The sequence below is a fragment of the Ahaetulla prasina genome, chromosome 2 (genome assembly GCF_028640845.1).
Source record: "Ahaetulla prasina isolate Xishuangbanna chromosome 2, ASM2864084v1, whole genome shotgun sequence".
Lineage (NCBI taxonomy): Eukaryota > Metazoa > Chordata > Lepidosauria > Squamata > Colubridae > Ahaetulla > Ahaetulla prasina.
In genome coordinates this window covers 226,971,052-226,994,155 of record NC_080540.1, presented here as the reverse complement: position 1 = coordinate 226,994,155, position 23,104 = coordinate 226,971,052, and the positions used below count along the sequence as shown (strand labels likewise).

The window sequence follows — 23,104 nt, the reverse complement described above, 5'->3', positions numbered from 1 at the left end:
ATTAGTCAATCAAAATAGAGCTGGAAGGGATTCTGGAGGTCTTCTAGTCCAGCCCCCTGCTCAAGCAGGAGACCCTATACCATTTCAGACAGGTGGCTATCTGGTCTTTTCTTTAAAACCTCCAGTGATAAAGCACCCACAACTTCTGAAGGCAAACTGTCCCTATTGTTAGGAAGTTTCTCCTTAATTCCAGGTTGCTTCTCTCCTTGGGTAGTTTCCATCAATTGTTTCTTATCTTCTGGTGCTTTGGAAAATAAGTTGTCCTCCTCTTCTTTGTAGCAGTCCCTCAAATACTGGAATACTGTTATCATGTAACCCCTAGTCCTTCTATTCTCTAGACTGGTCACACCCAATTCCTGTAACCATTCTTCATATGTTTTTGTCCCTAGGTCCCTAATTATCTTAGTTTTTCTTCTTAGAACTTTTTCCAAAGTCTCAACATCTTTTTTGGTGGTGACTAAAACTGGATGCAGTATTCCAGGTGTGGTTTTATTAAAGCGATACTAATACTTCACTTGATTTTGATTCTATGCCTGTTCATACAACCAAAGGTTATGTTAGCTTTTTTGGCTGTTGCCACACACTGCTGGCTCATGTATAAGTGATCATTCACTAGGACTCCAAGGTCCCTCTCATAGTTGTTATTTTTGAGCCAGACTTCCACCTAATCTGTATTTGTACCTTTGGTTTTTCCTGCCTAGATGTAAAACCTTGCTTTTCTCCACATTAAACTTCATTTTGTTAGATAGCCCCATTGTTCAAGTCTGTCAAGATCTTTTTGGATCATGAGCTCGTCTTCTGGGGTGTTGGCTATTCCTGCCAGCTTAGTGCCATTTGCAGATTTGATGAGTTCCCTTTCCAAAGTTAAAGTTTAAATTTATTTATTGCCATTGTATGTATATACACAGTATACCCATACAACGAAATACACATAACACCCAGAGACCAAGCCCAATACACATGACAATCCCCAGACACCCACCCAACCACCAAAAATTCCCCACCCCTAGACCACCCAAGTATCCACAAAGCAGACCAAGTAATGCTGTCCAACAGCTTACTGATGGTGGCCTTTTAGTTCATTGTTGAGTCCAATTATAGCTCTGGGATAAAAGCTATTCAGGCGACGTGTAGTCTGAGTATTAATTGTTCTGTATCTTCTGCCAGAAGGCAACAGTCCTTCATTTAAGTCATTCTAGTCCTTCATTTAAGTCATTGGTGAAAATATTGAAGAGTACTGGGCCTGATGGAACCTTGTAGAATCCCACTGCTTACTTCCCTCCATGTACATGTTGTATCATTAAGGACTACTCATTGAGTATGGTTTGTCAGCCAGTTACAAATCTATCTGGTGGTGATGCTGTATATCCCACATTTTCCTAATTTACCGAGAAGTAGGTTGTGCTCTACTTTGTCTAATGCCTTGCTAACGTCTACAATATCCACAGCAGGGGTGAAATCTAAAAAATTTCCTTACCGGTTCTGTGGGCGTGGCTTAATTGGTGGGTGTGGCTTGGTGGTCAGATGGCTTGGTGGGCATGGCCAATAACAATAAATAATAAAAATAATAAACAAAGTATAAAAAAACAATAAGAGGTACCAAAAACCAACTTTCACACTTTACACACACACAACACAACACAACTGACTCACACACAATGTAAAAGCAGCTGCACTTCACACTTCACAGCCACAAAAAGCTCAAAAAACGACTTTCACACTTTACACACATACAACACACACACAATATGCCATACAGCTGAGATTTTGTGTGTTTGTGTAGTTAGAGTGAAACACTACAGAAGCACACCAAATCTCAGAAAGCTGCACAAATATTTTATTTTATTTTATTTTATTGTGGACTTCAAATCCCAGAGTTCCTCAGCCAGCAAATCCAGCTAGTTGATCACCGAGGAAATAGATTAGCTGAGTGATTGATTCTGTCTGGGCTGAAACTGAAACTGCTTTCAGGCTGTGGCCATGCGTTCATCAGTAATCAGGTAAGTGCCTTAGAATCTCTACTTTTACTTAAGAGTAAGAGTACAAGTAAGGTTCTGCTGTTTTTTACTTTTAAAGGCCTGTTTCTGCTGAAGCAAAACCGGCTTTTAAAAATAAAAATAAAAACCTCTGCAGATGGTGCGGCTCAGCAGAGACGGGGGGGGCGGGGCCAGGGATTTTTGCTACCGGTCCTCCGAACCAGCAGCCGCCATCGCTACCAGATCGCGTGATCCCGTCCGATCCAGGAGCATTTCACCCCTGATCCACAGCATTTTGTTGGTCTAATAATCTAGTCACTTTGTCAAGTAATGAAATAAAATTGGTTTGCATGATCTGTTTTTAACAAACCTATGCTGGCTACTAGTTATAACTTTGTTTGTCTCTAGATGTTCACAGATCTGTTTTTTTAATTATTTTTTCTAGTATCTTCTCAGGTATTGATGTTAAGCTGATTGGTCTGTACAGTATATGCATATGTTTTATTTTCCCTTTTTGAAAATGGGAACTACATCAGCTCTTTTCCAATCCTCTAGTAGCTCCCCAGTACACCAGGATTTTTTTTAAAGGTATGGTACAACGATTCTGCTATAATATCTGGCAGCTCCTTCAGACCTCTGGGAGGTAATCCATCAGGTCCCGGTGATTTATATTCATCAAGATCAAATAGGTGTTCTCTTACTATTTTCTTGCTTATTTTAATTTTTATTTCTAGTCTGTCTTTTGAAGTTATGTTTTTGGTAGGTTGGGCTATAGTTTCTTTTTGAGTGAAGACTGGGCTTTTTTTTTTAAATCAATTTTTTATTATTCTTTTTAAAAATTTATACATATCATTGTGTGAATGGTGCGATGTTTGAGTATCATACATTTCAATACATATAAACATATTCCTAATTTTTACATTCCATTTTCCTTATTCCATATTATTTAGTTCTACCTTTTATACAAAATTTTAATTTTCATATAAATGTCAACTAGTATGCAATAACATCTAAACCGATGTGCTTTAGCATCCGTATTATCTTCCATTATAATTTCAATAGTATAACCCTCAAGAAAAAAAAATACAAAATTGCCTGTCTGTTTTCTTTTCTCGTATACACATTTCACTCACTTTTTCAACAATCCCTCTCCTTTCCTCTTCTTTTTCCTCCCTCTTTTCTCTCTTCTTCTCTACTCTCCCTTCTCCTTCCCTTTCTCCTTCTCTCCTTCTCCTGTCCCCTTTCTATTCCCCCTCTCCTTCTCCGCTTCTATCTCCTTCCCTTTCTACCCTTTTCCTCCGCTCCACTCTCCTCTCCTTTCCCCTCTCTATCCTTACTCTTTCTCCCCTCCTCTCCTACTCTCTTCCACTCTACTCCATTTCCCTCTCTCTTTTCGTTGTTGCATATAATACCTACAGAATATGGTGTAATTTCCAATTAATATCTTTTTCAACTATAACCATACAGCTTCTTTAAATTGCATTCAAAAATCAAAGAAACACAGTTAAACATATATTGGTAATAATCATAATTATACTATCATCATAATATTGATTAATCTTCACGTTAATAATTTTATATACATCATTCTAATCACATATATATCTGCAACTGCAATATTCTTTTAATACTAACTTCACTTCATTAATCAAACAGCATACCATCTAAATATCAGTTTCTTACATCCTCACATTTCAAGCTTACCACTATTTATAAGCTCTCCCTACCTCTCTTCTCTCTGTATACCAATGACTGCATCTTCAACGATCCATCTGTTAAACTACTGAAGTTCGCAGATGACACAACAGTGATTGGTCTCATTCGAGACAATGACAAATCCGCATATAGACGTGAGGTCGAACGATTAGCCTTGTGGTGCGACCATAACAATCTGGAACTGAACACACTCAAAACTGTAGAAATGGTGGTAGACTTTAGGAGAAACCTTTCCATACTTCCACCTCTCACAATACTTGACAACACAGTATCAACAGTAGAAACCTTCAAATTTCTAGGTTCTATCATATCGTATGATCTAAAATGGACAGTTAACATCAAAAACATCATCAAAAAAGGACAACAAAGACTGTTCTTTCTGCGCCAACTCAGAAAGCTCAAACTGCCCAAGGAGCTACTGATCCAGTTCTACACAGGAATTATTGAGTCTGTCATTTGCACCTCTATAACTGTCTGGTTTGGTTCTGCAACCCAACAAAAAAGACACAGACTTCAGAGGATAATTAGAACTGCAGAAAAAATAATTGCTACCAACCTGCCTTCCATTGAGGACCTGTATACTGCACGAATCAAGAAGAGGGCCGTGAAAATATTTACAGATCCCTCACATCCTGGACATAAACTGTTTCAACTCCTACCATCAAAACGACGCTATAGAGCATTGCGCACCAGAACAACTAGACACAAGAACAGTTTTTTCCCCAAAGGCCATCACTCTGCTAAACAAATAATTCTCTCAACACTGTCAAACTATTTACTAAATCTACACTATTATTAATCTTCTCATCGTTTTCATCACCAATCTCTTTCCACTTATGACTGTATGACTGTAACTTTTTGTTGCTATCATTAAGGGTTAAATTGCAACCTATGACCATCATTTGTGTTGTAAATGTTGTACCTTTGATGAAGGTTTTTTCTTTTCTTTTATGTACACTGAGAGCATATGCACCAAAGCAAATTCCTTGTGTGTCCAATCACACTTGGCCAATAAATTAAATTCTATTCTATTCTATTCTATTCTATTCTATTCTATTCTATTCTATTCTATTCTATTCTATTCTATTCTATTCTATTCTATTCTATTATTTTTATTCTTTGTATCTATTTTTCATATTTCTTTTCTGTGATACATTGCTTTACACCCTTTCATTCTAAACTTCCACCAATATTTCACCCCCCCTTATTATATTTAAGGACATGATAATCTCTTTTGTCATTCATATTCCTATTCTCTAACTCTTCCTTTCTATATATTTTAAAATTTATTTAATACACCTAAATATATCTACTTTCACTTTACCTACACAAGTCATATTTTATACTTTTAATAATACCATCATTCAACCATATCATTCTAATATTAATAATTATTACCATATAATCATGACATATCTATAACTCTTTTTCTCCCCTTAACCATTATCTCTTATCCACATCCCTTCCTTTAATCCTACCTTTTTTTAAACTTGTCTCCTGTTTTCCTCTTAAGTCTCTCATTCCATCTACTTCAAGGTTTATATTCTGAATCCATAATTTAATTTTTCCTCTTTGCTCTGTCTTTCCCCACTGTTTAATTTGAGAGCTTTCTGTTCTAAAACCTATCATTTCCCTCCAGGCCTCTTCTTGTTCCTCTCATTTCTTTTTTAAATCTTTTAAAGTGATTCCCCTATTTTAATTTCTCAATTCTTATTAATTTTAATAGTGTTCCTCCTTGTTATCTTCTGTTTTCTGGTTTCTCAGTTCTAGTTCCCCTTCTATTCCAGTTGATTATTCCATTTTTTCCTTCTTGTCCTGATTTTTGCTCTTCATCTCTTGTATACAATTTTTCAGACTTCTATCTATATGGTCCAATATTTCCACCATATCTTTGTGCAGTTCCAGGATAAGATCCTTAATATTTTTGTTATTTTGAGTCGATAACTCCATTTCATTTATATCTCCTCAATCATCCGTTCAGAAACCATCAACAAATCTGTGCAGTTCGGAGAACCAGCAAATTGGACCACTGGCTGGCCCCACCCGTTTTTTGGGCAGTTTTCAGGCCATTTTTCCGGCCAAAATCGGTGCAAAAATGGCCTGAAAATGGCCCAAAGCATTACCAAAAAAACAAGCCATTTTCAGGCTGTTTTCCAGGCCAAAATCAGTCCAAAAAACAGCCTAAAAATGGCCTGAAAAACACCCAAAACCCAGGCCGTTTTCCAGGCCAAAATAGGTCTGAAAACAGCCCAAAAACGGCCCCAAAAAGCTGGCTGCAAGTGGAAGAGAAGCTGGGTGAGCTGGACCCAGATGTGTCCCGGGTCCCCTCATCCAGAAGCAGCAACCTCTCATTCTCCTCTCTGCTAGCCCCCTTCTTCGCAGGGAATCGCCCAGCAAGAGAGACAGAGAGGGAGAAGGGGGCAGCATTTGTGTGGCACTTTCCCCTCAATCCTAGTGGCCGCTGCTGTCCCCTTCTTTCTCGTCATCTCTGCTGCTGCGAAGTAGGGGGGTAGCAGAGAGGGTAGTGAGAGGTTGCTGCTTCTGGGATGAGAGGACCCTGGAAGCATCTGGGTCCAGCTTACCCAGCTTCTCTTCCTCTCGCAGACGTCTTTTCCTGTGTAGCTTGATGCAGTCTCTGTCTCTCTGTCTCTCTCTGTCTCTCTGTCTCTCTCTCTCTCTCTCACATACACACACACACACACAAACAGGTTGGATCTTTCTTCCCCCCCCCCCACCGGAGACTCCTGGATTCCCTCCCCAACCCTGCCTGTCCCATACAGGTACCACCCACACACGTGACGTAGAGTTGGCCGCACACCGCAGCCGCATGCCCCCCCAGCCATGCCCACCAGTCAGTCATTAGGGCAGAAACTAGTTGTTAAAAAATTTGGAGCCCACCACTGATTGAATTCCTTGCTCATTCTCGCCCAAGGTTCCAGCAACTTGAACTCCCTCTATCACTTCTTCTCTATTAGTAAGAATTAGTAGTAAGAATACAAATTACTCTTATATTTATTTTTGAGCTTTTTGCTTACGTACAACCACACATGTAAGTCTTATAAGTCTTCTTTTTCAAACTTAAGGAGCTAACTGTTCCTGCATTAAATTCAAAATATTGCAATATCTCAAAAATCTACTTTACAAATGTGCTGCCATTCAATGAGACATTAAAATGCCAGGCTATTTAATAAATTATGCAAATTTAAGCAGATTGGGCTGCAATGCATAAGGAAAGTCAATTGTTCACATTTGTATTTATTGAAATAATGTTGAAGAAACCAAAATATTATCAAACCTAAAGAAAAATCTAATGGTTAAAAAGTATACAGGTATTCCTTGTCTTACAATCATTTGCTTAACAATTGTTCAAGTTATGATGGCTTCGAAAAAAGTGATGTACGAATCTGCCTACATTCTTATGGCCATCACATCACACCCACAGTTATGTGATTGCAATTCAGGCGCTTGGTATCCAGATCGCATTTTTGACTGGTTGCAGCATCCTGCGGTCATGTGATCAAAATTTGTGACCTTCCCATCCAGTTCCTAACAAAAAATATTATTGGGGAAACTGGATTTGCTTAAAAACTATATGATTTGCTTAATGACAGCAAAAAATGGCCATGAAATTGGGTTGGTCATGTGCTGATTCAAATTTTTGACTGGTCCAAACATGTAACTGATTCCGGTCTTAAATATGGTCATAAGACTACCTGCATTCTCATTTGCTTGGGATTACAATGAAATATGGTTTCAATTTGTTATGGGGGATTGTGAGCATGGGGGAAAAAAAGAAATATAATGGGTTTTTTTTCTATCCATTCCACAACTAACTTTCTGGCTGAACCAAGATAGTCAAAAATTGCATAAAGTATTTGAAAGAAAACGTAAAATATCCAAAATCATCACAGGGTATCTGCAGTAAGCCAAAATTCCACTAAATGATAAAACATGTCACAATTACAAGCTTGATCCCTTATATGTACTTGGCTGTGATGCTATCATTTGCCTCATCATTTTACTCACTAGCATCACAAAATTTGTATGCCATAACATAATCAATATGGATAGCATAAATTAAGACTATGTATTGTTATGTATTTCTTTTTACTTAACATTATGTGATTTTTAGCATTCTTGAAAAGTGTTCACATTAAATTTATTTGAAAGCTAATTGATCCTAAATTTAATGCAACTCTTCTGTCCAAAGAAAAAGCAGATAGAAAAACATTTTTTATGTAAATGTATACAAAATATTTGAATATCCAATTTCCTCACCTTCACAACCATGTCAATATTCCCACTTTGTCAAGTATTTTAGCTGAAACAAATCCTGGAGATCCTCTACATGTCCAATAAATATATATGACACTTTTGTACAGGTATACATATAAGTATGCTTATCTCCCAGAAGAAAAGTAGACAGACAGACAGACATAGCCATTTCTCTGTCACACAGAAACCAGCCTCACACATATACAGATTTCCCCATTTTTTTTCCTCAGAAGAAACGATTACAAAGAAAAGAAGAGATATTCCTGAAGCATAAGTAGTCCTCAATGTACAACCACAACTGAGCCTGGAATTACAGCCATAGCTCTTTGTGATCATTAAAGAGGCACCCATGTGATCCTCTTGCTTAACAATCACGATCCTGGTTCTCCCCATTGTGCTCATTAAATAATCGTGCATGTCAGGGCCTTTCCCAGTCGAGGCATCCCTTGGACAACTTCCCATCCCACTGGGTCTCACATTCATGGGCCCAGACTGTCAGGCCTTGTTCCACTTATCTCTTCTTAAGATTGACTTCCCAAAAGAGCACAGGCCTTGCTGCAAAGGCCATTTCGCATCATTCTGAAGGCAACTGCCACTCGTTCAGAATGGCATGATTTTCCATCATGGCATTCTGAGAGATTGCAAGAATGGCAGATGCTTTCAGAATGGCACGAGGCAACCTATGCAAAAAGGCCATGCATTGCATTGGCTAGGTGCTTTTTTGGAAAATCTATCCTTGGAAATTGCCTTTTCAAAAGAGAATCAACTGATGCGCCACGTGACCTCTCAATCACAGAAGCACCTCATGCCATCCTGAAAGCAGGTACCATTTGGAGGTGGCTGCAATTCTCAGACTGCAATTCTAGGTAGGCTGCATGATTTTTGGCTGATTCGCTTTCAAGAAAGATGGTCTTCAGAAGAGGTAAGTAGAGCGCGGTGGGTGTGGGATCCACCGAGGCAGGAAGCAGATCCAAGAGACTTAGCAGGGTTGGATGCAGGGGAAAGATGGGTAGGGGCACTTGCAATACCCTCACAGTCAGTTATAAGGGCAGGTAGATTGCCAAGTGCCAGAATTGTGATCATAGGGGAGTGCAGCAGCTGTAATTTCAAACATAGATCATAAATCCCTTCGTTCAGCACTGTCGTAATTTTTAAAGGTTGCTGAAAAATGCTCATAAGTTAAGGACTACCTGCACTATGAAAAAGAAGAAAACAAAAGGGAGAAACAAAAAAACACACAAATGAACTAAAGGGAAATTATAACTTCATAATGAGGGAGAGGGGGAATGGGAGAGAAAAATCCTAGCTAGACATTGCAAAAACAATTTAATTCACAAAACAGCATCAGGCACCATCTGATCTTCAAGGTTATCATCAAAGAAATAGAAAGAAATTCATGCCATGCAGCATGTATGCAGCCATCTGGCTGGCTGGGGAATTATAGGAATTGATGTCCATACCTCTTCAATCTGTCAAGGCTGAGAAACACTGATGCATAGGTTTCTATTAGATTACTATTGTTAGTAAATTTTACTTTTGGGAAGAAATGATGGCCAAATAACCAGCAACTCAAAAACACATTCCATAACTGATTACAATTGATGGCTCAGCAGTTAAAGATGTTGAGCTTGTCATCTGGAAAACTAACAGCCCAGGTTTGAGACCAGAGCTCTGCATGACAGGGTGAGCCCCTATTACTTGCTCCAGCTCCTACCCATCTAGCAGTTCAAAAGCATGCAAATGCAAGTAGATAAATAGGAACCACTTCTATGGAAAGGTAACAACGTTCCATGCGCCTCGGCATACAGTCATGCTGGTTACATGACCATGGAAATGTCTTCAGACAACACTGGCTCTCTTGGCTAAGAAATGGAAATGAGCACAGTCCCCTAGAATCAGACACAACTGGACAGAGGAAAACGTAAGTGTTTTATCACCTTAAATGTTGCTAACTAACCTGCTTCTTGAGAATAATATTCTCATAGCTTTATAGTAAAAATTATTTTGTCATAGCAAGTGATATATTTAATCTCTGATGCCAGAGTGAGATAATGAATTATAATGTTGTAATTAGGTTCTTAATAATCTGAAACCAACAACCTGTTCTAACTGGAGAAGGTTTTATCTAAAAAGGGTAAACGTTGAAAAAAATATTATTCCTGGTCTGTTCAGGCTTTTCTACACAGTATCTGCTTAAATTCTCCCTCCCTAGCTGCCACTTCTGTTCAATTGTGTCCAATTCTTGGAGACTGTCTGGACAAGTCCCTATAGTTATCTTGGCAAGATTTTTCAGAAGTGGTTACAGGGTTACCATAACCCTGTTCTAGGACTGAGAGAAAGTGACTAGCCCAGGTCACTTAGCTGACTTGTGTCTAAGGGGAGACTAGAATTCAGAGTACCCAGTTTTCTAGCCTGATGAACGATTATATCAAACTGGTGTAAACAGATATTCTTGGGGTCTCTATTAAGCTTTATAAAAATATAGGAATTGTTTCACAATAGTCATTCATATCTAGCAGCCATCAATAGCTTTGTCTCTTTTTTCTTTTAAAACATTTTAAATTAACTGCAGCAAATTCCATTGTTTAATAATGCACTTCCTTCCTTGTAGCTGTCTTGAATCTTCCATTTGCTGCTTTCCTAGAGAAACTGAAATGTATATATAGTAATAAGAAATTTGGTTACCTTGGTTTTTGGAATCCTGAGAGAAGCGGCGTTGGTCTTATCTGAATGCCCGTTCTCGGGACGGTGAGACCAGCAGCAGGAATGGGTTAACTCTGTCTGTTATCCGATAGAACAGAGTCTGCAAACTGTTAAGCTCCGCCTCTTCCTCCTGTTTCCAGCTTTTGATGAGGGCGATGCTGCAGACTGACGTGCTGAGCTGTGAAGACAAGGTTATGCTCCTCTCTGGAACCCGAGACTGGAAGGCACACAGGATAGGACTGGCAGCTGGTCCCACCATCCTGAGAAAGGGCGTTCAGTTAGACCAATGCCCCTTCTCCATTACGGGTCCTGTCATATAAAGTGGCGTTTCTAGTGGCCATAACCTTGGCCAGACAAATTTCTGAGTTGACAGCTCTATCTATCAGGAACGACCTTTGTGTCTTCCATTCTGACAGAGTTGTCTTACCTCTGGACCCTACGTTCATTCCCAAGATTAACACTACGTTCCACAGGTCTCAGGAATTGGTATTGCCCAATTTCTGTCTCGAACCAGTCCACCACCTAAAACGTACATAGCATTCCTTGGATGTACGGAGGGCTCTCCATATATATATATAAAGAGGACCTTTTCCCTCCGAAGGAAGGAATCTCTTTTTGTCTCCTTCAACCTGCCACCCTAGGTCATAGGGTTACGTCCTCCACTTTGGGGAGATGGATTAGGGCCTGTATTACCAAGGCCTATGAGACCCAGGCTTTGCCAGTACCTAGACGTATCACTGCCCACTCAAATAGGAGTGGGCTATGCAGGCATCATTAGACGAGGTCGTCCTGGTCGTCTCTTTCCCCATTTATCTGCCACTATAAGCTGGACATTTACGCCTCGGTGGAGGCAGCATTTGGGCGGTGGGTGCTCCAAAGGGTCCATAAGAAGCAGGAGACACCGGACTGGTTGCCCCCCTCCCAATAGGACAGACTGCTTTGGTATGTCCCTTTCCTGGCTGCTGGTCCCACCTTTATGGAGAAGGGACATTGGTCTTACCTGAACGCCCTTTCTTGAGATGGTGGGACCAGCAGTCAGCCCCACCTATGTGCCTTCCAGTACCAGGATCCAGGGAGGGGCATAATCTTGTCTTCATAGCTCAGCACGTCAGTCTTCAGCATCATCCTCATCAAAAGCTGGAAAGCAGGAGGAAGAGGCAGAGCTTAACAGTTTGCAGACTCAGTCCTATAGAAAGGGCCCCGAGTAAGGGAATTTAAGACTTTAGTCAGACTCCAAATAGGATATTGGTGAACCATGGGGGGGACGAAGATTGGTGGCACCTCTGAGGAACTGTCTAATCACTGGTTGGTGAGAAAGGGAGTCTCTGGAACCACAAGTCAAAATGGAGAAAAGGGCTACTACTACCGCCAAGAGTATTTGGCGACAATCCATCATCGAGAACATCTTGCAAGAAGTCCAAGACATGAGCTGTGGACACCTCCATGGGAACCAGGCCCTTTTTGGTGTACCAGCCGCAAAACGCCCTCCATGTGGCATTGTAGATGCGGTTGGTGGAAGCCCATTACAAGGCCTGAATAGTTTCAATGACCCAGGAGAACAACCTGTCCCTCCTCAGCAGGCTCCGCTCAAGTGCCAGGCAGTCAGTTGGAACCACTGAGGATCCAGGTGGACCAATATCCCCTGGCTGAGGGAAATCCTGTCCTGAGGGATCCTCCAGGGCCGAGCCACCGAAAGGGCTACCAAGTCTGGGCCAATGAGGAGCCAGCAGCAGAAGCTCTGCTCCCTCCTCCAGCAGTTTTGTGATGACCTTGGGGATCAGAGAGAGAGGGAGAAAGCCATAAAGCAGTCCCGGAGGCCACAGGCTGCGCAGGGCATCCACTCCGGTGGATGCCCCCGGTGTCGGCAACCTGGCAAAAAATCTCAGCATTTGGAGATTATCCTGGGTGGCAAACAGGTCAACTGTTGGGAGGCCGAAGCAGTCCAATAATTCTCAAAACAGGTCCGGGTGCAGGCGCCACTCTGTGTGGTTGACTGAAGCTCAGCTGAGTCAGTCCACCTGCACATTTTCCATCCCTGATATATGTGCAGCCCGTATGGACTACAGATGAGTCTCCACCCAGAGGCCTAACTGTTCAGCTTCCTGCATGAGGGACCAAGAGTGGGTCCCTCCGAGGCGGTTGATGTGTGCCTTGGTGGTCACATTGTCCATCAGAATTAGAATGTCTTGATCCTTGACTGCGTCCTGGAAGGCTCTGAGGGCCAGGTGAATTGCCTGGAACTCCAACCAATTTATGTTGTGATTCAGGTCCTGAGTCCACTGGCCCTGGGCCATGTGTGATTCAAGATAAGCTCCCCAACCGTAAAGGTTGGCATCCCTTGTCAGGAGTAGATGGTGTAGTTCTCTGAACTCTTGACTCCTGGTGATGGCATGGGAAGTCCACCATTTGAGGGCAAGGATGACCTCTGGTGGAACCTGAACCCTGGTCAAGGAAGTACTCTGGTGTGTCCTCTCATATGGGAGGAAAAACCACTGCAGAGCCCTACTGTGGAGATGTGCCCAAGGGGTGATGATGATGCATGACACCATCCTTCCCAGGAGGTGAGAGAGCAGAAGTAGGGAAACAGATCTCCAGTGTCAGATCTCCTGACTTTCCTCGTTAGGTCCTTCAGGCTGGAAAGATGTTCCTGGGAAAGATACACCTTGGACTTGACCGTATCGATCACCACTCCTAGATGGAATATGCAAATTGTTGGAATTAAGTGGCTCTTGGCCAGATTTATGGAGAAGCCATGGTCTTGTAAAACCTGAATTGTGGTATTCAGGTCCTTCCTCGACAGAGGCTCTGAACTGGACTGGATAAGGATATAGTCTAAGTAGAATTGGATCCTTCTCGGCAGTGTCTGGAGGTGGCCCGCTAGTGCAGCCATCAGTTTTGTGAATACTCTGTTGAGGTTATTAGGATTAGGACCAGAGACAGATGCAGACCACTGTCTTTGCACCACATCCAGAAATAATCTGGGGGTAGGCACTTCTTCCGCCTAAATGGCAAGTTTTGCAAATACAGGGTCTGTGGGGTCAGTCTCCCCTACTGTAGGGTATGGAGTTGTACAGACCGTATCCAGCAGGGTAGTGGTCTGGGCTTTGTGGAGTAAAGACCTGAATAGCTGTGGGCAGAAGAGCTCCACAAAAGAGAGTTAGTCAGGGATCAGACCTTTGTCATCAGATAAGTCCGATCCTGATGCATCTCTTCCCCAGCTAGAGCCGTGACTGGGAGATGCAGAGGAATAATCAAGATCCTGAGATGGTTTGGGATCCCCCAACATTTGAGGATCCTGATGAAATTCCTGGGATCTGAGGTAGTCAGATACCCATGATTCAGCTCTTCGCTGCAAACCCATTGCGATGCCTTGCTGTATTGCTTCAGAGATGAAAACTGCCATGCTAGCAGTAATCTATGATTCAGAATGCTGTTCAAGTCACAGGCCTGCAGCAGATGTAAAAGTCACCTCGGCAGAAGATCCCCTGGGTCTCCCAGACTGCTCGTAATGGGGCTTTGTTAGGCCGAATTCTGGTACAGGGCCAACAGCAAGTCGCTGTTACTAGGCAGAATAGGAGCTTGAGCCACTTCTCCATCCAGAGACCAGGTTGCTGTGGGCAATTGTTCCTGAGGTACCGGTTGATCCAACTGCCAATTGGGAGAGGCTTGAGAGGTGACCTGCCCCATATTTGGGAGGCCTTTGTTCATTTTATCAGCCTCTTTAATGGCTTTTTCTTTTTTTTTGTATTTTTTAAAAACATAAACAGTATATTTTTTCAGAATAAAGTATTGACTGAGTCAAAATTTACAGCTTATAACATAAATGCTTCCTAAATATAAATTATGTATTTCAATTTCTGCCATATTATTCATCTTTTTATTTTTTATCTCTACTTAATATTTAATTTATAATCAATATTACCATCCGCCCTATCCTCCAATCTTAATCTTATTTTATTTCATTATCTTATTTTTCCATTTATCACATATATTTCTCAAAATCACATTTGTAAATTATCATTTATTTATTTTATTTATTATTTAAATTTGTATACCGCCCTTCTCCCGAAGGACTCAGGGCGGTTCACAGCCAGGTAAAAATACAATACAATAAATACAAATTAAAATACAATTAAAAAACTTATTAAAATTGGCCAGGATTAAAATTTAGAGCTAAAAACCCATTAAAACCCATTAAAACACTAACCCAGTCCAGCGCAGATGAATAAGTAGGTTTTAAGCTCGCGGCGAAAGGTTCGGAGGTCCGGAAGTTGACGAAGTCCTGGGGGGAGTTCGTTCCAGAGGGCGGGAGCCCCCACAGAGAAGGCCCTTCCCCTGGGCGTCGCCAGACGACACTGTCGCGCTGACGGCACCCTGAGGAGCCCCTCTCTGTGAGAGCGCACGGGTCGGTGAGAGGTATTCATCAATTTGTTTCCTCTTATTTCCTTTTTTCTATTGAAACCCTTTAATTTAAACATAGTCATTTCCATCCTTAGTTTCTATTTTTTTATATTACAGCTTGATATTTCACATTTATCTCTTAATGTCAATTATTTTCTATGGTGGACCAATTTATCATTTCTTATTTCCCTATTAATCATTTTACCATTTTATTGAAAACAATATATTTCTTCCGTTTTGTTTTTCATGCCACCTTTCAAATACAAACATTATCTTAATTTCTTAATCATCTTCTTTTTCTTAATTTCTATTAATATCTTATTCAATTTCAATTTCATTTGAAGTTCCATTTCTTAACCGCTTCTAAAACATAATATCATATTAACCTTTCTACCATTCTTTTTGTATTTCACAATTTATATCATAATTCAATTTTTACAATATTGATATTAATACAGTTCATTTGATTTTATAAGTATATAGCATATTTCCTTTCCTCCTTTCCCTTGTTTTTCTCCATTCTACTATTCATATTACACAATATATTTCATATTACATTCACAAATATTAACAATACAGTTCACTTATAACTATAGATATGTGTCATATTACCCTTCCTCCTTTCCATTAATTACTCCTTTAACCATTTTCTTTTGGTCCATCCAGCAATCCACCTCTTAAAATTTTCTTCCCTTTATCCCATTCTCTTCTTCTTTTTTATAATCATTACGTCTTTTCTTCTGTATCCTTCCTTTGACTTTTAATTCCTTTACTCGTCTAGTTTTCCCTAAATTCCCATCTGATCTATTCCCCTTTTCTCATCTCATTTTCTTATTTCCCCACTGTTGATCTCAGTGTAAAACTTTTTTGTGCCTAGTCCTTTCTCCTTTTCTTTTCTCTTTTGCTTCACCCTATCTTCTCTATTTTTGCCACTGTTAATCCCAGTGTAATCATTAAAAATATTTTCGTCTAGTCTTTCCCCCTTTCCCTTTCTTCCCGTAGTTTGCTTCTTTTTTGTAGGTTGTTTCCTCCTATTCCTTCTCTTTTTTTCATTGTTACTTCCAATGTAATCATTTAATTTTTCATCATCAATGTCTTTATCTTCAGTATGTTCTGACACAATTTCTCGTTTTCTATCAAAATTAAATGAAACATGCATCATTTTAACCATCTCAATTAGTTCCTGCTACATTTTGACATTCTGGTTTGTTTTTAACTCCAATTTACAGTTTTACTGTTTTCCACCTCCTTTGGTTGTTGAGCTCAAACAACTTAAAAGAAAACAAATCCTCCTTCAAACTTCTCATGGCTCTTGAGCTAAAAGTCACTGTAATTTTTTCCAGATTTCAAATTGTTCATTTTAGTGGTTTTTTCCCCCGCCATCAGATATCTCTCTCCAATCCACAAGTTTCAAATCAACAGTCACAAAATATCCAATTTGTGTATTAACTCCACTTTTCAAATATTTTTCAAGTTTCTTCCTCTTCTTAATTTTACATATCCCAAATTCCAGTTTAAAACCCAATTTCAAATCCAATTAAAAAATTTCCTTTACAAGGCTTTTCTATTTTAAATTTTTCTTTGTTCTTCCTTCAAAGTTCAAAACTTTTAAAATTATGTCTAATCTTGTTCAGAAATAATTTTCTTTCGGGTTTCTTTAATAATTTTTATATTATTATTATTATTATTAACACAAAATGACAGTATACACGGCAAACGAGATAACTATGCTGGATTTCGTATCACAGATCACTACTCGAACACTTCCAAAGCGTTTAGGACTGCGTGATGTATCGGCGAATTATGCGAGCAGATCCCAGTAAGGTGGCCTTCTGCAGCTGACCAATGGTGATCTTGTATATTATATTATTTTATATTATTTTATAATATATTATTATTATTATATTATATTATATTATAATTATTATTTTATAATTTGTTATAATAATTTTAATATCTCCATATCCAATTTCCAATCCAAATATCAAACTCCGTTCTGGGCTTTAGTGCTTTAACTTCTGTTTTGTTCTTCTCCCTTCATTAACATTCCCCAATGCTAATTAGCTGCTATTTCCTCGCTGGGACTCTTTTTAAAGTTTTTTAAAATACTTCTTTTTTACCTGTGTGTTGGCCAATCACTCACCTGGTACCAATACTCCATCTAAAACACCGCACCTGCACAAATTTTATTCCAGTTGCCCCAGCTTCATGACAGTCATAATGGCCCCGCCCCCGGATTGAAGAATTTGCTCTGACCTCCGAGGAACTTGCCTGTTCCTCTTGGTCATCTGAGGTGCCTCTCCTTCTTCTCCATCCCTACAAGACAGATCCAGTCCAAAGACCCCCCATCCCTGACAGAGGTTTGTCTGGCTGGATTTTCACAAGGCTCATTGGACCCTGCTATTTTCAGCCAGTCTTGCCACAACGCTTCCAGTTCTCTTAATACCCTTTTCAATAGCCTTTTCTAATAGCCTTTTCGATAGCCCTGTGTCTTTGCCTGGCCTCTCTTTCCAAGGCCTTAAAGGCCAGTTTGGGAGACTTCGTAGTGGAGAGATGGGCCGTCTTCCCTTGCTTAGGAAGTCTCAATCCCGAGGCCCCTGCTTCCCAAGGTTGCTCTGATCCTTAACAGAAGGATCCTGTAGCACATGTTTGGTAGGCCACCCAGTTGAGGTGGCGGCCATTTTGAAATCTGCTAAAGGTCCCTTCAGGATAGCTGGGAGGAAGTAGGCCATTGGCCTGAATAAAAAGGCTGATAGCCGGCTAGGGCTGTGTCTCAGCAGGGCTCTCCTCCCCGCCCCCCGCAAATCTCTGTGCCAAAAGGAAGAGGAGATTTGAATCCAAGCCTATGGGTCTAACGTCATGGCCGTTAGCCCTTCAGTGATTGGTGGTGGCAGCAGAGCTGTCCGTTCCCCTGCGAAATAAAATGGTGCATTCTTACCAGGCTCCGTGCTTTGCCACTGAAGGAGTCCTGGAACGATGTTCCGGTAAGAAAAGCCGCATTACGCCTGGAAGGCTAGCGCCACTGAGACTACCTCATGAGCGCAGCTGCCGACCACCTTGATGCCTCCTGCGGTCAATTGGGGTAGAAACCACCAGGAGCGCCGCCCTGATGATTTGCCGGTGGCAGACTCCACACCATCAAGCAGCCTTCAGAGGGCTCCGGCTGGATCACCATTCACACTGGAGCTGGGAGCCCTTATGTGATGTTCTCACCACCAGGTGGCCTTCAGTGTGGTCAGGCTGGATCACCCTTGATGCTGGCAATGTGGCAGGCTGGACCAGCGAACTGGGAGCTAACCCTGATGTTTAGTTGGTTTTGATAGGAATCAAGCAGTTAGAAATGGTTTAGCTCAGAAAAACACGTCTGTCCAAGTCAGACTGAGTCTAAAAGCTGAGAAGTAGGAGGAAGAGGCATAGCTTAACAGTTTGCAGACTCAGTCCTATAGGATAACAGACAGAGTTAACCCATTCCTGGCTGCTGGTCCCACCTTTATGAAGACTTTTTCAACAGACTATAAGGATTTAATAGGAAAAAAAAAGTTTTTTGTTTTGAATCCAAGCCTGTGGAGATATATGACAGAGTAGAGTCCTAAAAATGGGCTGGCTATCAAAATTAGTGTAAAGTGAGAATTGCTAACTATCATATGAAAGACGCTCAAGATGTTTTGTACAAAGTTTCTGTAATCCAAGAACTAGCTATGAACAATTGTACCCACTGAAACATATCAGTGACAAAGAGGAACATAAGAACAATTTAGAAATAGTCTCACTGTGTAAAATTAAAAGCTTAATTAAATTAAAATTAAAAGTCCATTCTTCTATTCCCACCAACCAGATGGCTTATAGGAAGTTTATCAACAAAACATGAATATAACAGTCTCGTGCTCCTGTTCCCTAACAATTGGTAATAAGAAACATCCATCTTCTGGTAGTGTTTCTGGTGTTGGAAATAGTTTATGCACATTACAGATTAAAATTCACTGGAAATTTCAGTCTCTTACTTTAAATATTGGTAAACAAACCAAATCCAGCATGGTCTCCCACTTTCTGAAATAAATGGGAAAACACAGGGAAACGAAAATTGCTTAATTTCTTATTCCATCAATGGAAATTTTCCATTGATCAAAACTTTCTTGAATAGCAGGACCTCCTTCATTTAAAGTAGGCAAAATTAGATTCAAATCCTATCTTCACAGGTAAAATTTACATAGTTAATTCTTCGCTGTTTTATTAATTTAAACATTTGTATTCCATCTTTCAGTTCTAATTGAACAATCTTTGATGGTAATAATTTCCCTGGCTTAAAATAAAGAGACAAATCTCAGTTTCATCCTCCTTTTCTCATTTACTAATCTATGATATTAAACTGAATCCTCTTATTAATTGCTTCATCAGCAATTACAGAGATGTATCAGAGTGTTCAGCTGAGATAAAGTTCATTCATCCTTGCAACTTCAAAGTTGTAAGAATAGCTATTGTCACACTTGACAGATTTAAAATGTAAACATCTACTAATAAACAAAGTTAGGGAATACATATATAGATATATCTTGTGTTTGTGAATGTTAATTTACCCAAACTACTGAAGGTCATCTTTTAGCATTTTAGGACATATTTTAAACAGTATCATTTGTCAGATACATTCACTAAAGATATTTGTTTTCAAATTGTAGCACAAAATCCAGTATCTTTGGTTTCTGGTCAGAAGAAATAATAGTGTTGCATTATAAAAGCAAAAGAAAGCATTATATTTGCTAGAAATTATATTTATGACCAAATTAATTATATATTAGCAGTGACTGGAATTTCAAGCACTGTTGGGAAAAAAGGGTATTAATGAGCTAGTGTAGCATCTAAACACTGGCCTTATATGGTATCTGCATCCAACCAGCTCATCCAGTAATTAAACACCATCTTTTGAACGCATAGTTATTTGCAGTAGATGAAAAGTAGGCATCCATAGAAGTTATGTTCATGTTCTTCAATATCAGTTTTTACTGATCAAGAATACCCCTCTCTCAGTGATGGAATTCAAATTTTTTTACTACCAGTTCTGTGGGCGTGGCTTGGTGGGCGTGGTAGGGTAGGATACTACAAAATCTCCATTCCCATCCCACTCCAGGGGAAGACTACTGCAAAATCCCCATTCCCTCCCCACTCCTGGGGGAAGGATATTGAAAAAACTCCATTCCCACCCCACTCTGGGGCCAGCCAAAGGTGGTATTTGCCAGTTCTCTGAACTACTCAAAATTTCTGCTATCGGTTCTCCAGGACCTGTCAGAACCTGCTGAATAGCACCCCTGCCCTCTTTCATCTTCAAACTGTCTTGCTTCATTCAGGCCATTACCAGCATCAGTCAGTAACTCAGGACCTGAACTATTTCAAATTCAGAGTTAAGGCAGAGTAAAAATATACTATCTAGCCCATGTTTGTCCATTGAGAAGAAACGGGTTGATCTGATAAAACAATTTTTCAAACTTAGGTCTATTTCTGTGACTTAATGCTAATCAATCAGAACAATTAGAAATATACATTTCTTCTGGTGCTGTCAAGTCTTTATTTAAATAGGTAACTGCACACAAAAACTGTAGTTCAGGAAAAAGCATTTAGTTTTAAGAGTATTTATACAGCGCAAAATTCAAATACTATAAAACAATATGAGAGCTGGTGAAAAAATAATCAAAAATGCTGATGAACAAATACAAAGAGAATTCTAGATTTTCCTTACACTTCATTTCTGTTGCTTTCTACCAAGAGTCTTTACCAAGGTTTCCAAATGAAATGAAATACTGTATAGCTCATTAGCAATATATAGTGTCTGCTTCATATAAGAAAGTCTTGGATTAGAGTCCAACTCTGGCAGTTAAAACTCTTTGTAACTGCATAGGCAAAATAAGACTAAATGGGTCAATTGTATAAGGGAGATTCTTTTCTAGTCCACAGGAAACTGTTTCCGGGTATATCTTATGATGTTATAAAAGATGTGATATTATATAGTGAATTTTCTGACCAAAGCATCTTATATGATAATCTATTTCTCTAACTACAACATTAAAAAGATAGACTGCACAAAAAGAAAATACACAGGCATTTTGTGGTGATGCTCATTATAAATTATAATCATACTTTTTATGGACATTTAGCCACTCTCAGCAAAAAAATCTTGCAGAAATTCAGAACAATGCATTCATAAGTATAAGGCCAAATTCTGGTAGCATAGTTTGCATTTCACACTAAATTCAAAACAAGTGACTTTATGACTCAGTATTATATAAAACCAGGCCATAACTTCATCACTTTACCCCACTTCTAAATTTTGTCATAAATGATCATCAGGTGTGCAGTAAAGCAAACTCTATATTCATGACCAAGATCTTATTAGTTCAGTGGTGCTTATTACTTACCGTACCTAACAGAACCGTAACCTCAAGAAAAAAAAAAGATGGTATGTATCCAGTTAAAAAAATATCTAGCTTGTACAGGACTCACGCCCTCACAGCCTATATTTCACAAAAATAGAACTCCTTCCATTCTGTGTAAACTTTCTTCCTAAGTATTCTGATACAGCAGATATATTACACCTACCGAGAAAGCAGAGCCAGTTTCTGTTCAAGCATCATCTCTAACTTCTGGGCTTGTTTGGAGAGCCAGTGATCTACCCCATGAAGCCGATAGCAGGTCTCCAACATCAATCGGAAATCGGCCACAAAATCAGTAATTCCTCTGTACTGGCCAGAAGCAAATTTTTCTTCCATTTTCAACAGCCACATCCCGGATAATTGCTGAGATTTGGGGCAAGGCAGAAGACAGCCACTATGTTCTTCCGCGGAAAACTCGGCAGCGCTCATTTGGCCGCGTTCACTTTTTTGGTTTTCCCAAGATCTTAAGAAAGGAGCCGTCAGAGGCCGGTGCTTTTCTAAGAGAAACTCGCTCAGGATCCGATAACCCTGTTGCAATTCCGGGCTCAGGCTTTGCTCCCAATCGGGGTGGCAGCCAGCGCTCCCTCCCTCTAGCTTGTCTCCCGTCGGGAGGCAGCCGGTGAGCGCCGGGTCCGTTAATGCCTCCGTTCCGCGCTCCCCAGACCCGGCCGTCGTGGCAGCCACCACCGCCACCTCCTCCTCCTCCTCCTCCTCCTCCGGCGGCGGCATCTCCATGTCGCCGTCGTCTTCTTCTTCTTCGCTGCCGTCGCCCTCCTCGTCCCCTTCAGGCTGAGCCGGATTCATGCCCCGCCGCAGCTGCGTATGTCGGCGCCCGTGGAAAGCGGTCCCGGCATCCAAGAACTTAAGAAGAAGTCGGCGCCGCTTCAGCCGGCCTAGACAGCTCCCGCCTGCCTCTTCTGGTTAGGCCGGCCTCGGTCAAAAAAAAGAAGGTGCAGCTTCGGCGGCCCCGCCGCCGCTTTGCGCGCTTCGCCTTGCCCCCGAGATGCGGCGGCAGAGGCCTCTCGTCGTGGAGAAGAGCCGTAACCTGTGGCGGCAGGTGAGAGCTCCTCTAAACTCGCCCGGGTCGGAGGAAACGGCTTCTGAAAGGCCGCCGAGAGTTCCCTCAGAAAAGGGCTGCCCGGGACCCCTCAGCCTTTGCGCTGCAGGACCGAAAGGGGCGTGAGGCACAGCAGACACGGAATACCTGCCTGAGTGGAAGGAGCGGCTGCCGGGGGGGGGGGCGGGCTCATTGCCTCGCTCCCCCCTCCGGACCGAAAGGCGTCCCGACCGGTAGGGAGGCCTTCCTCGCTCTGCACCCGGGCCCGAACGACGCTTCTCTCCAGCCCCGCTGCCTCGGCTTAGGGACGCGCGGATGAAGCCGGCGTGCTGTCAGTTAATGGGGGGCGCTGCCAGACCTGAGCAGTCCCCTCCCCCCCAGCCAAGAGACAGAGAGAAGTAGTGGGAGAACCCAACCTCCACCGTCTGCGCAAGCGTAGTAGCGGCAGACTCTCCAGTTGCGTTGAGTGCGCGTTTTGTATTGGACACCTGCTGGAGGGTGACATCATCAGAGAGTGACGAGAGAGAGAGAAGTGGGGGAGGTCGGCAGCTCGGTTA

At 41.1% G+C, this 23,104-nt stretch overlaps 1 protein-coding gene across 3 annotated transcripts in view; it reads right to left on the bottom strand.

Moving 5' to 3' along the window:
- Positions 1–22,974, bottom strand: part of KIAA2026 (KIAA2026 ortholog) — a 59,198-nt gene extending 36,224 nt beyond the window's left edge. For 2 of the 3 annotated variants that reach the window (XM_058166256.1, XM_058166257.1), the window contains exon 1: positions 21,657–22,974. In XM_058166256.1, the coding sequence (XP_058022239.1) occupies positions 21,657–22,294 (638 nt within the window). In that variant the 5' untranslated portion in view covers positions 22,295–22,974. The remainder of the gene's footprint in view (positions 1–21,656) is intronic. The other variant, XM_058166255.1, reaches the window with a different exon arrangement.
- Between the last annotated feature and the right edge of the window lie 130 nt (positions 22,975–23,104).